The following is an 18,835-nucleotide window of genomic DNA, read 5'->3' on the forward strand; positions in this document are numbered from 1 at the left end:
AAATAATATATTAATTAAAAATCATAATGTTTAATTAAGATTTAATCAGAAATTAATTTGGAATTAATTTTGGGATTAAAGGAATTAATTGAAACTGTAGGGACTAAAGGTGACAATGTTCCATAGTTGAGCATTGAGCATTCTAGAACCTCCCTATAGAGGGGTGAATGAAATCTAGATGCTCTTAGGGTTTCCTTGGGCTCTAAGGGTACCTTGGATGCCTTAGGGAAGAAGTTAAGAGATTAGGGTTATCTTGGATACACCTGCCTAATCCAATACGTTCCTTATCACCTATATAAACCCTATAGGGTTTGATTTCGTCCACCACTTGATTCCTTAGAGGAATTCCGAATTTTTTCACCCTTCACTCTCTCAAAAGTGATCCTTGGTTGCTAGGTTTGTTTGTGAGCCATTAGAGGCGTGACACTTGTGGCGCTTGCTACCAAAGGTCTTTCAAGCAAGGTTTTTAGATTGTTATTACAATATAACAATCAAGGTATGTATTCTAATCTTTGTTATGTGAATTTTGATTATTATACATAGAACCTAGGGTTTCTTCTTTTGTGTTCAAGTTTGCATGTTCAATTAGAGAAAACCTAGATCCAAATCAATTAGGGTTGCATGCACACATAGGATTGTATGTTTTGCTCAAATTAAACACATCATTGGTATCAGAGCCTAGGATTAATTTTCTGTTGAATATGATGCAATTGTGAATTGTTCAAAGGAGAAGCGAACATAATCGTCATTCTGTTCATCGAACTCGACGAGTTCATCTTGGAACTCGACGAGTTGACATCAACTCGGTGAATGCATTGCCAAACTCGACGAGTTGCACTGTCAGATCCAAATTTTTTGGTTTTGATAATTGTCTCATGGATTGATTAGGATAATTACCTTAAATTTGTTTTAATTGTTTAAAATTGGATATTTTAATAAGTAATTTGTATCATTATATTGAATCCATGATTAGGTTAAAGTTTTAATAAAGACCAAATTAATTTGTTAATTTAATTTTAAAAAAATTTAACCTAGTATTTTGAAAAGTCTTAAAATACATCCTCATGGATTTTATTAATAAGTTAATTAAGTGTTTAATTAAAAGACAATTAATAAATCCATAAAAGGTTTAAATTTAATTAAATTAAAAGTTTAATTTATTAAAAGATTAAACCCTTAGTATTTTGAAATGTTAAAATACACCCTTATATTATATGTAACATTAAAAGTTTAATATTACTATACATATAAGACGAGTCAGTCGAACTGCTAGTACGCCTCATTCACGAAGCCATACTATAAGGAGAGTTTAAGGAATCGGCCTGTAAAATGACCGCCATTGGGTATCCATTCTTACCCACCGCTCTCTTGTATGGTGGAGGGTCGTTAGCCGAATGGGTTCGATAGGACAATTAATCTTTATTAAAAGTATAATGATAAAGTAACTAAACCATTTTCTAAAATCTCATTCTTAGTTACTTTAGGAAAATGTGAATTTGATGCTAACCCATGAAATTTCACATTGCACCTTATTGGTTATTAGTGGAGCGTGTGTGGTTAACCGACACACTAAGATGGACTAATATTGTTGGCAATGGGTTTCTCGTAAATTATCATTGATCGATGGAGCCTGTGTGGTTAACCGACACATTGATTGGGTGATAAATGACATCGAGAGTACCAAGCTAATTTGCATGGTTATTCACATCTCGTTTGTGATCCTCGACATCCCAATCACAAAGTGAGAGCATAATCGAGATTAAACATGCCATTGAATAGTTCAATGAATCTCAAAAGATCTAGGAGTTTCATTAGATTGAAATTGGTAATAGTTTTACCTACCTAAAATATATTCGAATTTGATTACGGCATCCCTCTTCAGAATTCGAATCGAAAATATGGATCCTAGCCTTAATTTAGATTTTTGGGTTAATAATTAAGGATTAAAATCAACTAACTTGAATTTTCTTTTCTCCCTTTATAGATGTCAAGTTCTGACATCAATGGTCTTCCTCATCCTTCTGGAAATGGTTTTCATTCTCAATTTGAAGATGATCCTCCACAAGTTGATCAAGGTGAAAGAATGTCTCCTTCTTCAAATGGTGGAACTGGAAATCATTCTTCTCCAACTCTTCCTCCACATCCTCCAGTGATTCTCCCTGATCCACGTTTTCTTCAACTTGAAAAGTTCAAGGTTACTCAAGCCCTTTTGGCATGCAAACACCAAGATGGAAATTCTGTGTGTGCGCATGAAGTCACACATTGGCAGATTGGGAATGTTAGGTGTCGTTTTCCTAAGGGAGATAGCTGTTAGCTTGGTTCTTCACTCGCTTCCTGAGTCATATAGTCACTTCGTTAAGTACTACTATATGACTGACCACGACGTGACCCTAATTGATCTGACATATTTGCAAATTGTTGCTGAAGCAGAAATGCTGAAGAGCACTGGTCAAGCAAATATTTTTGAAGGATTTGTCTCCTAAATTCCCATGGACATTGACAATGGCAACATTGGTAGTCCAGAAAAGGTTTCTCTTCCCAATGGAAAGGGATCGGCCAAGGTCAAACTGTTTGACCATATGGTAAAAAGAAAGTCTAATTCCGAGATAGTCCCATGTGCCATTCCTGAAGAGTCCATATGTTTCTATTTCCAATTGAAGGGACATTGGATGTGAGGCTGCCCTGTCTACCTGAAAGATCTTAGAGATAGTAAAGTCAAGTTGTGTGACTCTACTTCGGGTACATCCACTATCTAACTCCATTAAATTCCTATTCATAGATTCTTAATACATGATGTGATAGTCACATTTTGATATTCTGTAGGATCTAAGAGAAATAAGGAAGCGTAACAAGAATGAGCTGAATCTGATCGCGAGAGATGGATTTCAATCACATGGTTCGATGATCAGATTTTGGAAGCTAATTTTAGGAGTTATGATAAATTAATAGATTGCTTAGGAAATGTCTAGAAACATAGTTTTCATATATTTGCATTATAAGGACAAATTTTTTCCTCATTTTATCAATAAAGTGAATTTTTGATTTATTTACTTTATGTTTCCTTGCAATGGCATTTGTGAAAATTGGTGGTTACATTTCTATTACTAGCAATGTTAATTATGGATCTGATTCTTAGTTGTGTCATTTGTGGAAATGTCATAATCAACCAAGTGAAAAGGAATTCTCATCACCCAAGTTTCAGTTGGATAGAAACTTGGAGTCATACAATTCGAATTGTGTGATGTATGAGAACCTTGATCTTTGGAAGATTAAGACTAATTCCTTGATCACATGTTTATGTGAGACAAGTGAAGGATTAAAGGATCTAGTACACGTTGATGTGGACTGGTCAGATCCACCACAAAGAACGATAAGTCTATTCATCATGATTTACCGATGGTTTAGTAAATATGGTTATGCTTATAAGATTAAGTGTAATTCTGGTACTTTGGAAAAGTTTCAAAGTGTGACGGAACGAATAAGAAGAATCTATTAGGCAGAAAGATAAAGGTTTCTCCGATCTGAAAGTAAAGGAGAGTACTTTGGTATCGTGTTTTATGATCATCTTCATGATTGTGGAACCATGTCACAATTGATCCTCTAAGGACATCTTGGTGAATTTGTATGACTAAGAAGAGGAATCAAATATTGATGAAATGGTTTAATCGAGAGATGAGTCATGCTTCGTATCAAATCAAATTTTAGAGTCACACTCTAGTAACTTCGAATCCTATCTTGAAGCTTATTTCAAACTAAATAGGTTTATAACACATCATAAAATATGGAGTAGAAATGCTTTCTTACTCTAGTACATTTTGAAATTGGTAGTTGTGATAAACTAAGACCAATTAAATGAAGTGTTATCTTGACAAGAATCCACACTAACTTTTAAATATCTGTTTAGTTCATCAAGGAACGTTCTGTGATCACTAGACACGGCCAAAGGTTTATAACCTATCGTAATCACTAGACACAGCCAAAGGTTTATAACCTATCGTGTTGGCACATTCTTGTTTATGTGCATCTTCCAGTAAGTTGACTATGCATGTGAGTTCTATAGTTCTCATTTGACTACAAAAGTCAGAGCACGTTGGTCACTGATAGTACATTGGTCAATGGGAGTGAGCTGCTTGGCAACTTGAAAGCACTGGTAAGCCCTTGTGCCACCAGAGGGCGAGAAACTAAGAATGAGCAAAGTTCAGTCCATGAAGGGAAGAACTAAATTTGATTTTGTTTTGTCCTCAACCTTATCTTTTGATTGTAGTTTGGAAATGATAATATTCACATGGATGGGAACACATACACCATAAAATCTAAGTGGCAAAAGGTTTCACTCTAATTCATGAAAATGATCACGAGGAAACATTTTCGCTAGTAGATTTTAAATCTGATTGATATCATTATGGTTAGCAGTTGTGATAATTACATTCTCAAATTCGTATATGATTACGACATCCCTTTTCATAGTTCCATGTGTGAGAAATGGAAAGGGTCGGTTTAAACGTTCAGGACTTGTAGTTCTTAAAGGGTCTAGATGTGACATCCCCATTTTCACGGCCAGAAAAGACCGATTTTGTTTATGCTTTATATAAATCAGAGTATCTCTTTTAATAAAAATGTTGTGGAATTTTTTCCCAGAAAAAAAAAACATGATAAATACATTTCCGAAGAAATGTATTTTTTATTCATTTCAAAACATTTGGGATGTCATCGTCAACACATAAACATAAGCATAAACAGAACTTACATTCATTTACATTAGTGATCTACATCTCTTTTAAATCTCTCAGTGTAAAGTAGCTTCATATCGACACCTGTGATACAAATAAGCTTGAGTGGGTCAGGTTGGGAAACCTGGTGAGTACATAGGGTTTTCAACCCACAATAATATAATTATTATGTTTAAACATCAAACAATTAACCCAATTACCCATCCCCAATATCTTCTTTATTCTTAAGGATCTACCCTAAGAATCAACTATTTCTCGTTCATTTATTCCTAAATATTATCCTAAGGAATAGGCACGAAATCCATCGTTTCCAGGGTTTACTCAACAGGCACTAAATCCATAGTTTCTAGGGTTTGCTCATCAGGCACTAAATCCATAGCTGCCAGGGTTATATCGTTTATCGACAGTATCGTTTCCGAGAATCCACTCGCAATACATGTCAATGGGTTTTTATCTCGTTTATCGACAATATCGTTTCCGAGAATCCACTTGCAATACATGTCAATGGGTTTTTAGAGTACAACTGGTGAATACACAGTTCAAATAACACCTACAGGTTGCGAGCCTGCTAGTGTTCCACTGGACTGTCTAGAATAGTCCGTGGTTGTCATCCATACTCTGCTAGATGACGGGGCCAACACTTGGGTAAAAGGCTTCTCTCATGGTTCACCTCTCACCCTTATCTCATGGTCTATATCACCTCTCATCATTTTGTTTTTGTCACACTACAACTATTTCATCTACCCATGTTTTACCCAACACATTTTGTAGATATAAAATACATATACAGTTTAAATCATTTAAAACATGTATAAAAATATTTCACCCAGCATAGACGGCAAGTATACAGATAATATGCACACATAGCATGTAATTTATATTAAATATTTCATATCTATGTGTAAGATGAAAGTAACTATGCACTCACATCACGTAATTTATATTAAATACTTCATATATATGTGTAAGATGAAAGGGACTATGCACTCACTTGTTAAGGTGGTGATTCCGAACTCAGACAGCGCTTCGCTTCTATTAATTTATTTTCTTTCGACGAAACCTAGTATCATTACCACTAGATTTTAGTCTAATATTCATTGCAACTATTTTTTAGTCTAGATTCATCATTAACTCAAAGTCTACTTCATGATCTATCAAGTAAGGAACAACCAGGTAGGATCATATCGGAGGTAGGGTCCGTTTGGTATACGAAGAATACTGTTTGGAAATCCCACTTTAAACACCTCACTAAATCACAACCTAGACATCATTCCCGTAAGTAGATCAATCAGTATAACGAATTTGAATCACTGATAAATCTTATTTATAGGTTCACAATAACGATATTATATTTATATATAAACTATATTTAAAGTATGGTAGGCGTAGCTCACTTACAGCGGGTTTTCTCAAAACCGGGTTTCGCTGGAGCAGCGTTTCCAAGCCGAAAAGCTCTTCTTCTTGGAGCCGTCGGGCGCTCCGCGGATTCCGCCTCGTGCTAGGGAGGTTCCCTAGGCTTTTCGGGGGGTTTCGGGGCTAGAGAGAGGTTCTAGAGAGAGGGGGAAGTGATGGGAGGTGTGAGGAAGAATGGAGGCTTCACCTCTTATTTATAGGGGGTGGAGGGTCACTCACGTCATGAGTTTCTTGATGCTCACGTCGTGAGCCAACTTGGGCTCCAAGTCTGAGCCTGGTGCTGACACGTGGCATCGCATACAGGGTGGAAATCAGCCGATTTTCAAAAAATTCATAACTTTCGCATACGAGCTCCGTTTTCGACGTTATTTATATCCACACGTAGGTAAAAATAAGATCTACAACTTTCATTTTGACTCCGTCGGCTAATTCTCGACCGATCTTAAATTTAACAGTACGAGGAGATTATACTGTTAAATGTCCGCGTAGAATTCATAACTTCTACATACAAACTCCGTTTTCGTCTGTCTTTTTACCGTTGAGTTCCTATTAATGAGATCTTCAATTCTCATTTAGGTCGCATAGGCCAAAAACCGCTCCATCTAAAATTCGAATTTCGGGTTGTGCACTGCTAAGCCAAATCTTAGAAAATTCATAACTTCCTCATACGAAGTCAGATTTGGGCGTTCTTTTTATGGACGCTCTCGGTTTAACATATTCTACGAATTTCGTTTAGATTTCTAAGGCTAAAAAGTCCTCTATCGTAAATTCACTTTTTACGATTCCCGGTGCTGTGTCGGTTTTGCCGCGAAACTTCGACGGACCATAACTTCTTCGTTATAACTCGGATTTCTACGTTCTTTATATGTATGGAACCCTTGTAACATATACTACAACTTGGTTAAATTACTCCTTCTAAATAATCTTCCATCAAAAACTCATTTTTGATGCTTATTGTCTCTAAATTGACTAGCCCGAATTTGCGGGTGTTATACTAGACACACACATATGCTATCTAATGAAGGTGTACGAACTTGAGAAGTCTAGATGAAGACTTATCAAATCATCACGTATCAAAAATCTGAACTTTAGTAAGAATTCAAGAGCATTGATTTCGAGAAGTCCAGTTGATTTCTGGGTACATGTCAAAACTAGTGGGAGCATAATCGTTATGCAGGCATAAGCATGATTGTAATGCTACTGGGAGCATAGTTGTTATGCTAAGTATTGCAAGTTAGCAATACTATATGTAGGAAGCAAAGGTTACAAATTTGCAAGTTGCAAAGTTTGAAAATTGTTTCGCTATAGAAAGTTATTTGCAAGTTAACAATATTTTATGTCTTAACAATTTCCACCTAAGTGACCTTGTAGTTTTCACATTTTACTTGTTGAGTTTGAAGAACTTGATCATGATCCACCAAAATGTTGGATTAGGTGTCTAAGCCCATAACTATAACTGGTATGTACTAGAATTGAAAGTAGCAATGTCCTTTTGGGTTACCTTCAAACCTGGCAATTGAATAGGATGGCTGTTAGAGAGAGAAGAATGATTTATTAATTTATTACATGGTTAATAAATTAGTTAGAAATCAAAATAAATGATTTATTAATATATTATGGAAATAATATATTAATTAGAAATCATAATGTTTAATTAATATTTAATCAGAAATTAATTTGGAATTAATTTTGGGATTAAAGGAATCAATTGAAACTGCAGGGACTAAAGGTGGCAATGTTTCATAGTTGAGCATTGAGCATTCTAGAACCTCCCTATTGAGGGGTGAACGAAATCTAGATGCTCTTAGGGTTTCCTTGGGCTCTAAGGGTGCCTTGGATGCCTTAGGGAAGAAGTTAAGGGATTAGAGTTATCGTGGATACACTTGCCTAATCCAATACCTTCCTTATCACCTACATAAACCCCTATAGGCAGTGTTTTAAAAATCGGTTTGAACCGGCTGGTCGAACCGGTTGGACCGGGAACCGGAGGATGGAGCGGTTCAACTATCACCGATTTTACATTGATTTCTGAACCGGATTGAACCGGCCGGTTTTTAGAAAAACCCGGTTGAACCGGTTAAACCGAATAAAAACAATTAAAAAGAACCATTTACATAATAAACTTTGGTGATTTTTTTCAAATCTATTTAGTTTTCTCTAAATAAAAACATATGACAAATGTTATAAAGTTTTTTATGTGTTTATATTCATCTAAAACTATATTTTTGTTTCGGTATTATACTTTATTTTTCTTTTTAACGTATATGGATTAATGTAAAACACTAAAACTTATGATTATGTGTTATTTTAGTGTATTTGGATTCATCTACAATTTATTTTTATGTGTATTTTTAATGTTTGAACTTGTAAATATCAAATTCATGATTTATATATGTATGTATGTGTAGGAAAATAGAAAAAAAGTTAAAAACATGAAAAATATAGAAACCGATTCACCTGGCGGTCGAACCGGTTGAACCATGAACCGGTCACCATACCAGTTCAACTAAAAAACCGGTTTTTAAAACATTGCCTATAGGGTTTGATTTCATCCACCACTTGATTCCTTAGAGGAATTCCGAATTTTTCCACCCTTCTCTCTCTCTCAAAAGTGATCCTTGGTTGCTAGGTTTGTTTGTGAGCCATTAGAGGCGCGACACTTGTGGCGCTTGCTACCTAAGGTCTTTCAAGCAAGGTTTTTAGATTGTTATTACAATATGACAATCAAGGTATGTATTCTAATCTTTTTTATGTGAATTTTGATTATTATACATAGAACCTAGGGTTTCTTTTTTTGTGTTCAAGTTTGCATGTTCAATGAGAGAAAACTTAGATCCAAATCAATTAGGGTTGCATGCACACATAGAATTGTATGTTTTGCTCAAAACCCATCACAAAAATCTCTAACTTGGAATATCCAGTTGATTTTTCTTTGAATTTCATGCTTGACTTCCTCAGTTGTGTATTTGGATTTTTCGGTCAGCAGAAGGATGTCTTCTAGCTTTTTCTTGATACAACGATGGAAGGATTGAGCAAGGAGAAAGTTCTTTGGAGCTCCCTTGGCTGTCCGAAAAACAATGCCAAGGTCTGGATTGTTGGTGGCTCCTAGACTTAGTTCTTGTATACCTTCGGTGATGAAGTGTGGGGATTTGAGAGGTGGAAGTTCAAGTTTTGCCTATAACACCGGAAGAATTTTAGGACCAATAGTGGAAAAGTCACCAAGGAGGGACCGAAGATAGGTGCAAACCCTTAGGTAAGGAGTCTTTATTTTCTGATGTTTTTCAATCTTGTGACTGAAGACTTTTGCAATTAAGAATAGCTCTTCGGGATTCATCTTCGGATAGTCAGCCTGCGTTCTGTAATAATATTTGCCAAAGTGCACCAGAGTATATTGGAAGAATTGAGATTTGAGAAATGATCTTGGTTTGTAGTTGGTAACAACATCCGGTGTGTAATTTGACCAAATATCGTTTACAGGTGGTTTCCCGTGCTTGTTGTGAAAAAGAGTTAACGTCTCGAACTCCATGGACAGTCTTCTGTAATTAGAAATCTGCAGATCAAAGTCTTCAAACACCTTATAGAATTTCCCATTGTGGACAAAGGAATGTCCCAATACATGTTTTCGCTTGGGGAGAGTAGGTGAGATGAGAGACATATTCTTCATCTAGAAGTCTGCAACATGGATTTATCCATGAATTGATTAATGATTCATCAAAGGTTGTGTGGATTCCCTGAGCATGCCAGATTTCGTCAACTAGTTTAGCAGCTCTCCAGTCTCTTTTCTTTTTCCTTGTGGCCGGGGAGTCATTTGAGTGATCAGAGGACATAATCTCCTATTCGGTTGGTTTTTAAGGGGATTTTGGAGGAGATTTTGGAGGATACTGAATTGGGGATCTGTGTCTTCGGGATCTTCCTACCACAAGTGAGGTGGTTGCACTCATTATAGGTGACATTGATGGTTTTGATTCACGAGATATTGTTTTGGAAACACAAAGTCGGCATCTTCAACGTATTAATCAGTTTCATCCTCAGTATCTTTCACTTCAATATCCTTTATTGTTCCCTTATGCCGAGGATGGATTTCGACTGGATATATTACATCGCGGTGTAGAAGAAGCAGACTCCAAAGGACGAATAAAGCTGACCATGCGAGAATTTTTTGCTTACCGTATACAACAGAGAGCTAATGAAATATCTTTGATATTACGTTTCCAAAACTCTTCCAACAATTTTTGGTTGATTCCTATAAATTGGTTGAAAACGACCGCCTTAATTATATACGATTTAACCAACCAACATTACGTGTCGTTCCTTATGGCAACTTGGTCGAGGCCGCTCAAGACGGAATTGAAGATGCTTCTATGATGGGAAACCGTATCATTATTTCATCTTCTTTTACTGGTGGCAGCCGTTACATGCAACAAAATTACTTAGACGCAATAACTTTGGTTAAGTGGTTTGGTTATCCATATCTTTTTTTAACCTTTACATGTAATCCTAAATGGTCAGAGGTAATTAGATCTGTTGAATCTTAAACCAGAAGGTAGGCCTCATATTTTGACACGAATATTCAAAATAAAACTTGATTCACTAATTAGTTGACTGAAGGAAGAAAAAAATTTGGGTGAAGTTGATGGAGGTATATATCTAAAATGTCATTATTCATTATCTTTTTTTAATGATTTTATAATATTATGTGTTAACCAACTAATTTAATTGCCTCATACAGTTGTATATACCATCGAGTTTCAAAAAAAAGGGTCTTCCACATTGTCACATATGCCTATTTTTAGAAAAAAAAATCTAAACTTCCAAATCCCGAAGACATAGATCGTGTTATATGTGCTGAATTGTCAGACAAGGAGCTTGAACCAAAATTATATCGAATTGTTTGTGACAACATGATACATGGACCATGCGTCAATGAATTTCCATTTATTCCATGTATGAAAAAAGGAAAATGTTCTAAAAGATTTCCAAAAGACTATACAGATCATACATATATTGACAACGATTGTTATCTGGTTTACAGAAGACGCAGCAATGGAAACAATGTCGTGAAAAACGGTGTTTCTTTGGACAACAGATATAAAAAATTAACTTTTATTCATATGTATATTTAATTATGTATAATTTTTTTATATGAAATATATGTTATATTTTTTTGATACATAATATCGCTAAACAAGTTATATAATGCAACATTGAAGTTTATATAAATCAAGTTTAAGTCACTTAAACTATTCATACATCACTTTTTATATACATTTATATTATATTATTTAAATATTTATATAATATAAAAATTATAATTGTTATATATGTTTATTTGTTTTTCCTCTGTTTTAAAAATAATATGATTTTAATGTTATTTATGACATGTTTCTTTCCTTTTTCAGATATGTTGTTCCATATAATAAGATACTTTTGAAGCAATACCAAATGCATATGAATCTTGAGTGGTGTAATGAACTTGGATCGATAAAGTATATTTTTAAGTATATTAACAAAGGACCAGACAGAATCACAACCTCTTTTTATGACGTCGAGAATAAAAAAAGCAACATAAAGAAAATAACGATCGTGATGAAATTGTTGACTTTTACAATTGTCGTTATATTTCTGCTTGTGAGGCATGCTGGAGACTTTTTGGGTATGATATTCATTATAGAACACCTCCTGTTGAAAGGTTGTCGTTTCACCTTGAAGACAAACAACCTATTGTGTTTAAATCATCCCAACGTGTTACTAATGTTGTTTCTAAACCCACTATTGCTGCTTCTCAATTTTTGGCTTGGATGGAATGTAACAACTATGATGAAAAGGCACGAAAGTTATCATATGTTGAATTCCCAAGTCAATATGTTTGGAATAAATCAGATAAAGTATGGACAAGAAGAAAAACAAAGACAAAGTCACTTGGTAGAATTAATCACGTGTCTCCCAAGTTTGGTGATGTTTATTACTTATGCCTTTTGCTTAACAAAGTAAAGGGTCCTACTTGCTATGAAGATATCGGGATAGTTAACGGTACCGTTTATGAATCTTACAAAGATGCTTGCTACGCTCTTGGTCTATCAGATGATGATAGAGAGTACATATCTTCTATACACGAAACACATCATTGGACCATTGCTTCATTCTACAGGTCTTTATTTGTTCTGTTGATTACATCAGATAGTCTATCCCGTCCTCATCATGTTTTTAAAGATACCTATAATTGTCTTTATGATGATGTCGTTCACATACGTGAACAAGAAATCAGCGTAACAGATACATTTTCAAATAATCTAACCCATTTACACAAAAAACGTTCTAAAATTAATTGATATTAAAAATAAATAATTTCATAATTTTTTGTCTTTTCAGGCTTGAAGCTAAAACCGGAAGCAATTTTCCACCAAACGTTGTCATACATTGAGAAATCTTTATTGAGTTATGGACTGAGTCTGAAGCAAATACCCAATATGCCGTTACCTGATCACAAATATATTCAAGATTCTTGCAATATGTTAATTCAAGATGAGCTTAATTATGATCCGTCCGGTCTTGAAGTCGAACATAAACAACTGCATTCGAAATTAAATGTCGAGCAAAAAAAGGTTTATGATACAATTATCAATGTTATTAACAACAAAAAATGTGGTGTCTTTTTCCTGTATCGTTATGGAGGAACAGGAAAAACATTTGTTTGGAAGACACTGTCTGTTGCTATTAGATCTAAAGGTAAAATTGTTATCAACGTTGCTTCAAGCGAAATTGTAGACCTCTTACTCTCTGGTGGTAGGACAGCGCATTCAAGATTTCATATACCAATCAACTTCAATGAGGATTCGTTTTGTTCTATTACACTAGGTAAAGATGTAGTTGAACTGTTGAAGAAAGCTAGACTTATCATATGGGATGAAGCACCGATGATGCACCGTCATTGCTTCGAAGCAGTTGATAGGACACTTAGAGACGTTATCCTTTCATCGGACAAGAATAAACCGTTTGGAGGCAAGACCATTGTATTTGGAGGTGACTTTCGACAGATTCTTCCAGTAATACAAAGAGGAAATCGTTCAGATATTATCCAGGCATCATTGCATTCATCAAGATTATGGCGTGAATGTACAATTTTACGTTTGAATGTAAACATGAGGCTTCAGATCGGCTGTCCAAACAATGATTTCGAAGAGACAAAATATTTACTGAATGGATTCATAAATGACGGTGAAGTTGAAGTTGAATATCCAGAAGATGTTATCGTTCCCTCTACGGGTGACCATATTCATTCAATTGTATCCACCATTTATTCATCCTTTCTGAACCATCTTGATGATCCATCATATTTTCAAGATAAAGCTATTTTGGTCCCTACAAATGAAGAAGTCGATGCTATCAATGACTACATGTTATAATTGATGAAAGATGAAGGGAAAACATATCTGAGTTCAGATTCTTTATGTGAGACTGAGACATAAGATTCTTTTGAGGAATCGGTATACTCTCCAGATGTGTTGAATGGTTTTAAGGCTTCTGGAATTCCCAATCATAAACTTATACTAAAAAAAGATGTTCCGGTCATGTTACTTCGTAATAACGACCAAACCAAAGGACTATGCAATGGTACTAGATTAGAGATCGTAAGGCTTGGAAGACACGTCATTAAAGTCTGAATCATATCTGACAGATTTTTCAATGAGACTACTTATATACCTCGCATTAGGTTAACCCCTTCTGATAAAAAAATTCCGTTCCGTTTTCAGCGGAGGCAATTCCCCATAGCTGTTTGTTTTGCTATGACCATTAACAAAAGTCAAGGACAGTCATTATCAGATGTTGGATTATACTTGCGTAGACCCGTTTTCACTCATGATCAGTTATATGTAGTTGTTTCCTGTGCCACAAGTAAAAAAGGTTCGAAGGTACTCATATGTGACGTGGAAGGTCGTTCAACTGATAAAACAAAAAATATTGTCTACAAAGAGGTCCTTCAATGATTATAGATATTTATCAATTTCAGTGTATCTTCTACATATTTTAATAATACAAATTGCCATAAATTTTTTTTAATCATTATGGAATATTTATAGACGTTTGTATGTTTTTTATGCGTCACATTTAACGTATGTTATAATCTAGTTTCTCTTTAAAACAACATATTCTTATATGTAAAATGAGGTTTTGTAATTTCTCTTTTGAACAACATATTCTTATATATAAGAGTCATATAAACATTTCATAAATGTAAAAATTCTCTTAAATTATTCGAAGTTAAAGTTTGAAAATATTCTGTAATTTAGTAGAAAAACTGGAAAAGCTTTGCATAAACGTGGCCATCTATTGGGGTTAGGTATCTTCTTAGAATTTTGATGATGGAAAAGAGCGAAAAGATGTCGGTAATAAAAGCCCACCAAGGCCCATAAGTAAGTAATGTGAAGTGTGAACAAATCCACCGATTTCGAGCCAACAAGGCAACAAACAACAATCAAAGTATCAAACTCGCCGGAGAACACAATGGTGTCTCTGCGTTTCCCATTCTCGTTTTCTCAGCCCGCCACAACGCGCGTCCCCTCCGGCGCCTTTTCACCTGCAAATATCGCTTGCTCCGTCGCCGTCTCTGCCGCTATCGGCGCTGGCATTTCTGCTGGCATTTGCTTATCACAAAACTCTACCAGTCCATCTCTTCATAACGCATTGAAATCATTGCTTTCCAATTTATCACACTCTTCTCCCCTATGGGGTTCACTATCTCTCTCCGAAGGTTCCGGCGATGTGGTCACCGAATCAAAGACTGGATTTTCGTTTCCGGCAGTTTTGAAGGATTCTCAGGGGCTTCTAGGGATTGGATTGAGGAGAAAGGCCGTGTTTGGGCTGAAGAACATCGATGTTTACGCCTTCGGTAATATAATTCTAGAAATTTTCTGCTCAATTAGTAATGTGTTTACATGAATTTCGATGCCCTTTGTTTCTTTCCGCAACTTCAAATTCAGTGATCGGAAACCTACGAAAGAACACTGAACTCCCTATTGGTTCTCATTTAGCTAGATTAGTGCACCAGTTATTTGCAGTTCTCTTTTTCAAAATTTTAAAAGATTGAAATTGATATTCAATTAAAAGGCAGGCGTCCACCTTTTGAGGGGTGTTTGGATGCGTGTTTTGAAATGCAAAACAGCAAAACAACGATATAAGGGTATATAAGTAAATTGACTCACTTTATAGAAACAGTTGGAAACTGATAATTGTAATTTATAACTTTAAGTCACAATAAAGAGTTTAAACACACATCCAAACACTCAGTTTTCGGGCAATATGTAAAAAACAAAAGTAGCGAGCACTAAAACCATTCTTTCCAGCCATAAGTGTTTGATTGTAGAAATGAGAAAACAAAAAATAGCAACATACTTTCATTTATATGTGTAGTATATTATCCTACTTTTTTTAATTACAACATAATGTTTTTAATGTTTTTTCTTATTAAGGCATTGTACTCTAAAAAACCTACCCAAGTACATCAATATACTTTCATTTCTTTGCTTATTAGAATACTTTCATGAGTGTTTGGTTGCACTTTTGCATAAACATTGGTTGAAGTAAATCTAAAATTGACAATAAAAAAAATATCAAAATGACCTTTCTAGGTGTATATGCGGATGATAGTGATATCAAGAATTTTCTAAGTGAGAAATACGGAACACTTTCAACCACTGAAGTAAAGCAGAAAAACATGACTCAAGATTTGATGGAAAGCGATGTTAGTGTCACTGTTAGACTACAAATAGTTTATGGAAAACTCAGCATTCGGTCTGTTCGTAATGCATTTGAGGATTCTGTGGGAAACAGATTAAAAAAATTTGGAGGATCTGATAACAAGGAGTTGCTTCAAAAGTAAGCCTTTTTTTCATCCACTTTTATCACATGATAATAATTGTCTACTTGTTTTGCTTATATTCTTTACATTTTCACATGTTTATTTAAAACTTAAAAGCCGTTTTTATATTTGATTTGACAGGTTCACTTCTCAGTTTAAAGATGAATACAAAATCCCACGTGGATCTATCATAGACCTTTCAAAAGAAAAGGGCTATGTGCTCCGGACCAGTAGTAAGTTCACATATTTCAATGTTATAAATTATCACTACTTTTTGCAGTATGTCAAAAAGAAACACTCATATATAGGCTATAATAGCTTACCAGTATTGATTAATATTGTTCTTGGTTCAAATCATGTAGTTGATGGCAAGGAAGTAGGAAGCGTCCAAAGCCAACTCTTATGCCGATCAATTTTGGATCTTTATATTGGCGATGAACCTTTTGATTCAAAAGCAAAAGAAGATATTGATCTCAAATTGGCATCCGCCATTACAAAGTAATAACTGATTCCATATACATCGGAATCATCTTTTCTCCTTGCAATTGGTTTTGTATCCAAAGCAAATATGTATGTAATATATTATGTATGGACTTTTAATTTATGCTGGTTTTTAATGTTTAAAAATCTTTCTATATATATATGAATAATAATGGTATGAGATGAATTAATAAATGATATCTGTGTGGATAAAGTGTCGGTGATATAAATAATGTTTCTTTTTTGGATAGAATATAGTGTCTTAATTTTAACTTTTTTAGGGTTAAAATGGTTAACAGTCTGCATAGGTAAAAAGGCTAATATATAAGATTTGGTAGAAATGAGAAGGGTATGTTATTGTTACACAAGAAGCTTACTTTCAACCAAATGCACAAAGTACTACAAAAATCATGATCATAACATGACAACGATACACATAATCAATGTGTGCACTACTCCTTCCTAACTTATACCATCTTTTTTTGTATGAATTTAACAAACCCCAAGTTGGTGTAAAGAAAAAAATGGTAAAGCTGGTAAGAATGATGCTTCGTTTCGTGTTAATAATGATGATGAAAGGAGTGATGACCGAAGTGTATAACGTTGGGGATTCAGATGGTTGGACTACTCCTGTTAACACAAGTTATTCCAAATGGGCGTCTTCAAAGAAGTTTCGTGTTGGTGATACTCTATGTAAGTCCCGTTTTTCAATATACCATAGAATTAAAAAATGTTTACATTTTGTAATTTTAACAAAAAAAAAAAAAAAAAAAAGTAATAATATGATTAAATTTTTTGTAGGGTTCCATTATGACCCAGCGAGCCATAATGTGGTGCAAGTGAACCAGATGGGTTACCAGTTATGCAACATCAGCAACGCACGTGTGGGTGTAAAAACGTATGAAACCGGGAATGATTCATTCAGAATAAAGGGACCAGGCCATTACTACTTTATTTGCAGCTTTCCGGGTCACTGCAAAGCTGGTCAAAAGCTCGATGTCAGAGTCCTTAAGAAGTATCCGATGACTACACCAACACCAAAAACGATAGCAATGGCACCTACCTCCTTTGCAAATGCTCTCTACCCCTACCCTATTACCTCCTTATTATTCGGTACCATTGTTGTGTCAATTATTTGTGCTGCAACTGCAATGTGGGTTGCTTAATTAGTTATTATTATCATGTTTTTGCATAAAGTATTTTAATGTTGTTGATTTGTAGTGTACCACTGGTTTGGTTTTTTTAATCCAGCTTTTTTTATTCAATCTCTTGGATTCATAAAATGTAAGAACCAAAAATCTATTTTTTTTTATTATTTTTTTTTTTTATATATACTAGGAAAGTTACAAGGACTGTTATAATCACGTACCCACGACCCATGAGAATTGATTTATGTATTTCTTTTAATAATGTTATGGACTTATATCTTGTATGAAATTTAACTTGTTGGCTGCTTTGCAGAGTCTCAATATTACTGGGTACTTTCCATGAATATGGATTTCGTAAGGCACTTTACATGTTTTATGTAGCACAAACGATCCGTTGGAGCCTATTTTGAATTTTATAAACAATTAATGCTTAATTGTGTGTCATATGAGAACAAAATATTAAAATAATTAAACATACTTTTTTAATAAAACGATTTAAAAGGTTATAGGCGCTTAGAGTTTAGACCACCTTGAGTCCTTGACTCCACCATTTTTTGGTATATATATAAACTTAGTGATAGATCCTCATACATTCTTGAACTGATAATCAAAATAATCAAAATATGATAATAGTAAGATAGTAATCCCATTCATTGAGAGGAATGGACTCTAGTCGGACTCTCCCGAGAAGAACAAACTTCTCAACAATATGATTCTTAGCTACCCTTCTCTAAAACAAGACCAACTTAAATATTCCTTAAGGTGGGGACCAACATACCATACAACCAAAAGTGTTGTTCCCACTACTACTGCCCTATAACAGAATTAATGCTTACTCTATACAATCGATGTCGGGATCTCCTGGAGCTCTGGGGCGTTCTCATATGAACCGCCGTTGCTCTTGCCACACTCCTATTACTTTCTATACGATTTTTAAGATTTATAGAACAATCAATGTCTTCGATTACGATAAATGATTCTGACTATCTTCATAAGCAACTTCTAGAGTTCTGAATTCATGTCTACCTTTGTTAAATCAAGCTCGTAAATGACAAGATTTCGGTTTCCAACCATGATCTCTGGCGAGGGTTTGTTATTGGGTTGTGCTCTCCATAACAACATTGGGAAATATAGGGTGATGATCGATCACGGTGAGAGCAGGAACTGGAGCAAAGGTCATTAGAATTGAAGCTAGGTATCTCCGATCT

The 18,835-nt window shown here is 34.8% G+C and overlaps 2 protein-coding genes and 1 pseudogene across 2 annotated transcripts; all 3 read left to right on the forward strand.

Moving 5' to 3' along the window:
- The first annotated feature begins 1,984 nt into the window (after positions 1 to 1,984).
- On the forward strand, positions 1,985 to 13,546 carry LOC145114342 (uncharacterized). Its single transcript, XM_079050336.1, has 4 exons — positions 1,985 to 2,085; positions 11,543 to 11,629; positions 11,815 to 12,455; positions 12,513 to 13,546. Exons 1-4 carry the CDS (start codon positions 1,985 to 1,987, stop codon positions 13,544 to 13,546), a joined length of 1,863 nt encoding a protein of 620 aa, XP_078906462.1.
- A 1,019-nt stretch (positions 13,547 to 14,565) lies between these two features.
- Positions 14,566 to 16,636, forward strand: FAP1 (Chalcone-flavanone isomerase family protein). The gene is made up of 4 exons (XM_079050536.1): positions 14,566 to 15,030; positions 15,770 to 16,016; positions 16,141 to 16,232; positions 16,362 to 16,636. Exons 1-4 carry the CDS (start codon positions 14,646 to 14,648, stop codon positions 16,499 to 16,501), a joined length of 864 nt encoding a protein of 287 aa, XP_078906662.1. The 5' UTR covers positions 14,566 to 14,645; the 3' UTR covers positions 16,502 to 16,636.
- Positions 16,637 to 17,003: 367 nt separating this feature from the next.
- Positions 17,004 to 17,645, forward strand: LOC145114343 (mavicyanin pseudogene; annotated as a pseudogene).
- Positions 17,646 to 18,835: the final 1,190 nt, after the last annotated feature.

Source organism: Lactuca virosa, chromosome 5, assembly GCF_052849685.1.
Source record: "Lactuca virosa cultivar CGN04683 chromosome 5, Lactuca_virosa_CGN04683_v6, whole genome shotgun sequence".
NCBI classification, from domain to species: Eukaryota; Viridiplantae; Streptophyta; class Magnoliopsida; order Asterales; family Asteraceae; genus Lactuca; species Lactuca virosa.

Bases quoted from the DNA above. Each gene is read 5' to 3' on its own strand.
- FAP1 (XM_079050536.1), top strand. From the start codon at position 14,646: ATGGTGTCTCTGCGTTTCCCATTCTCGTTTTCTCAGCCCGCCACAACG. The intron at 16,017-16,140 runs GTAAGCCTTTTT...TTGATTTGACAG, and splicing joins AACAAGGAGTTGCTTCAAAA to GTTCACTTCTCAGTTTAAAG. The intron at 16,233-16,361 runs GTAAGTTCACAT...CAAATCATGTAG, and splicing joins CTATGTGCTCCGGACCAGTA to TTGATGGCAAGGAAGTAGGA.
- LOC145114342 (XM_079050336.1), top strand. From the start codon at position 1,985: ATGTCAAGTTCTGACATCAATGGTCTTCCTCATCCTTCTGGAAATGGT. The intron at 2,086-11,542 runs GTCTCCTTCTTC...TTCCTTTTTCAG, and splicing joins GTTGATCAAGGTGAAAGAAT to ATATGTTGTTCCATATAATA. The intron at 12,456-12,512 runs GTTCTAAAATTA...TTGTCTTTTCAG, and splicing joins AACCCATTTACACAAAAAAC to GCTTGAAGCTAAAACCGGAA.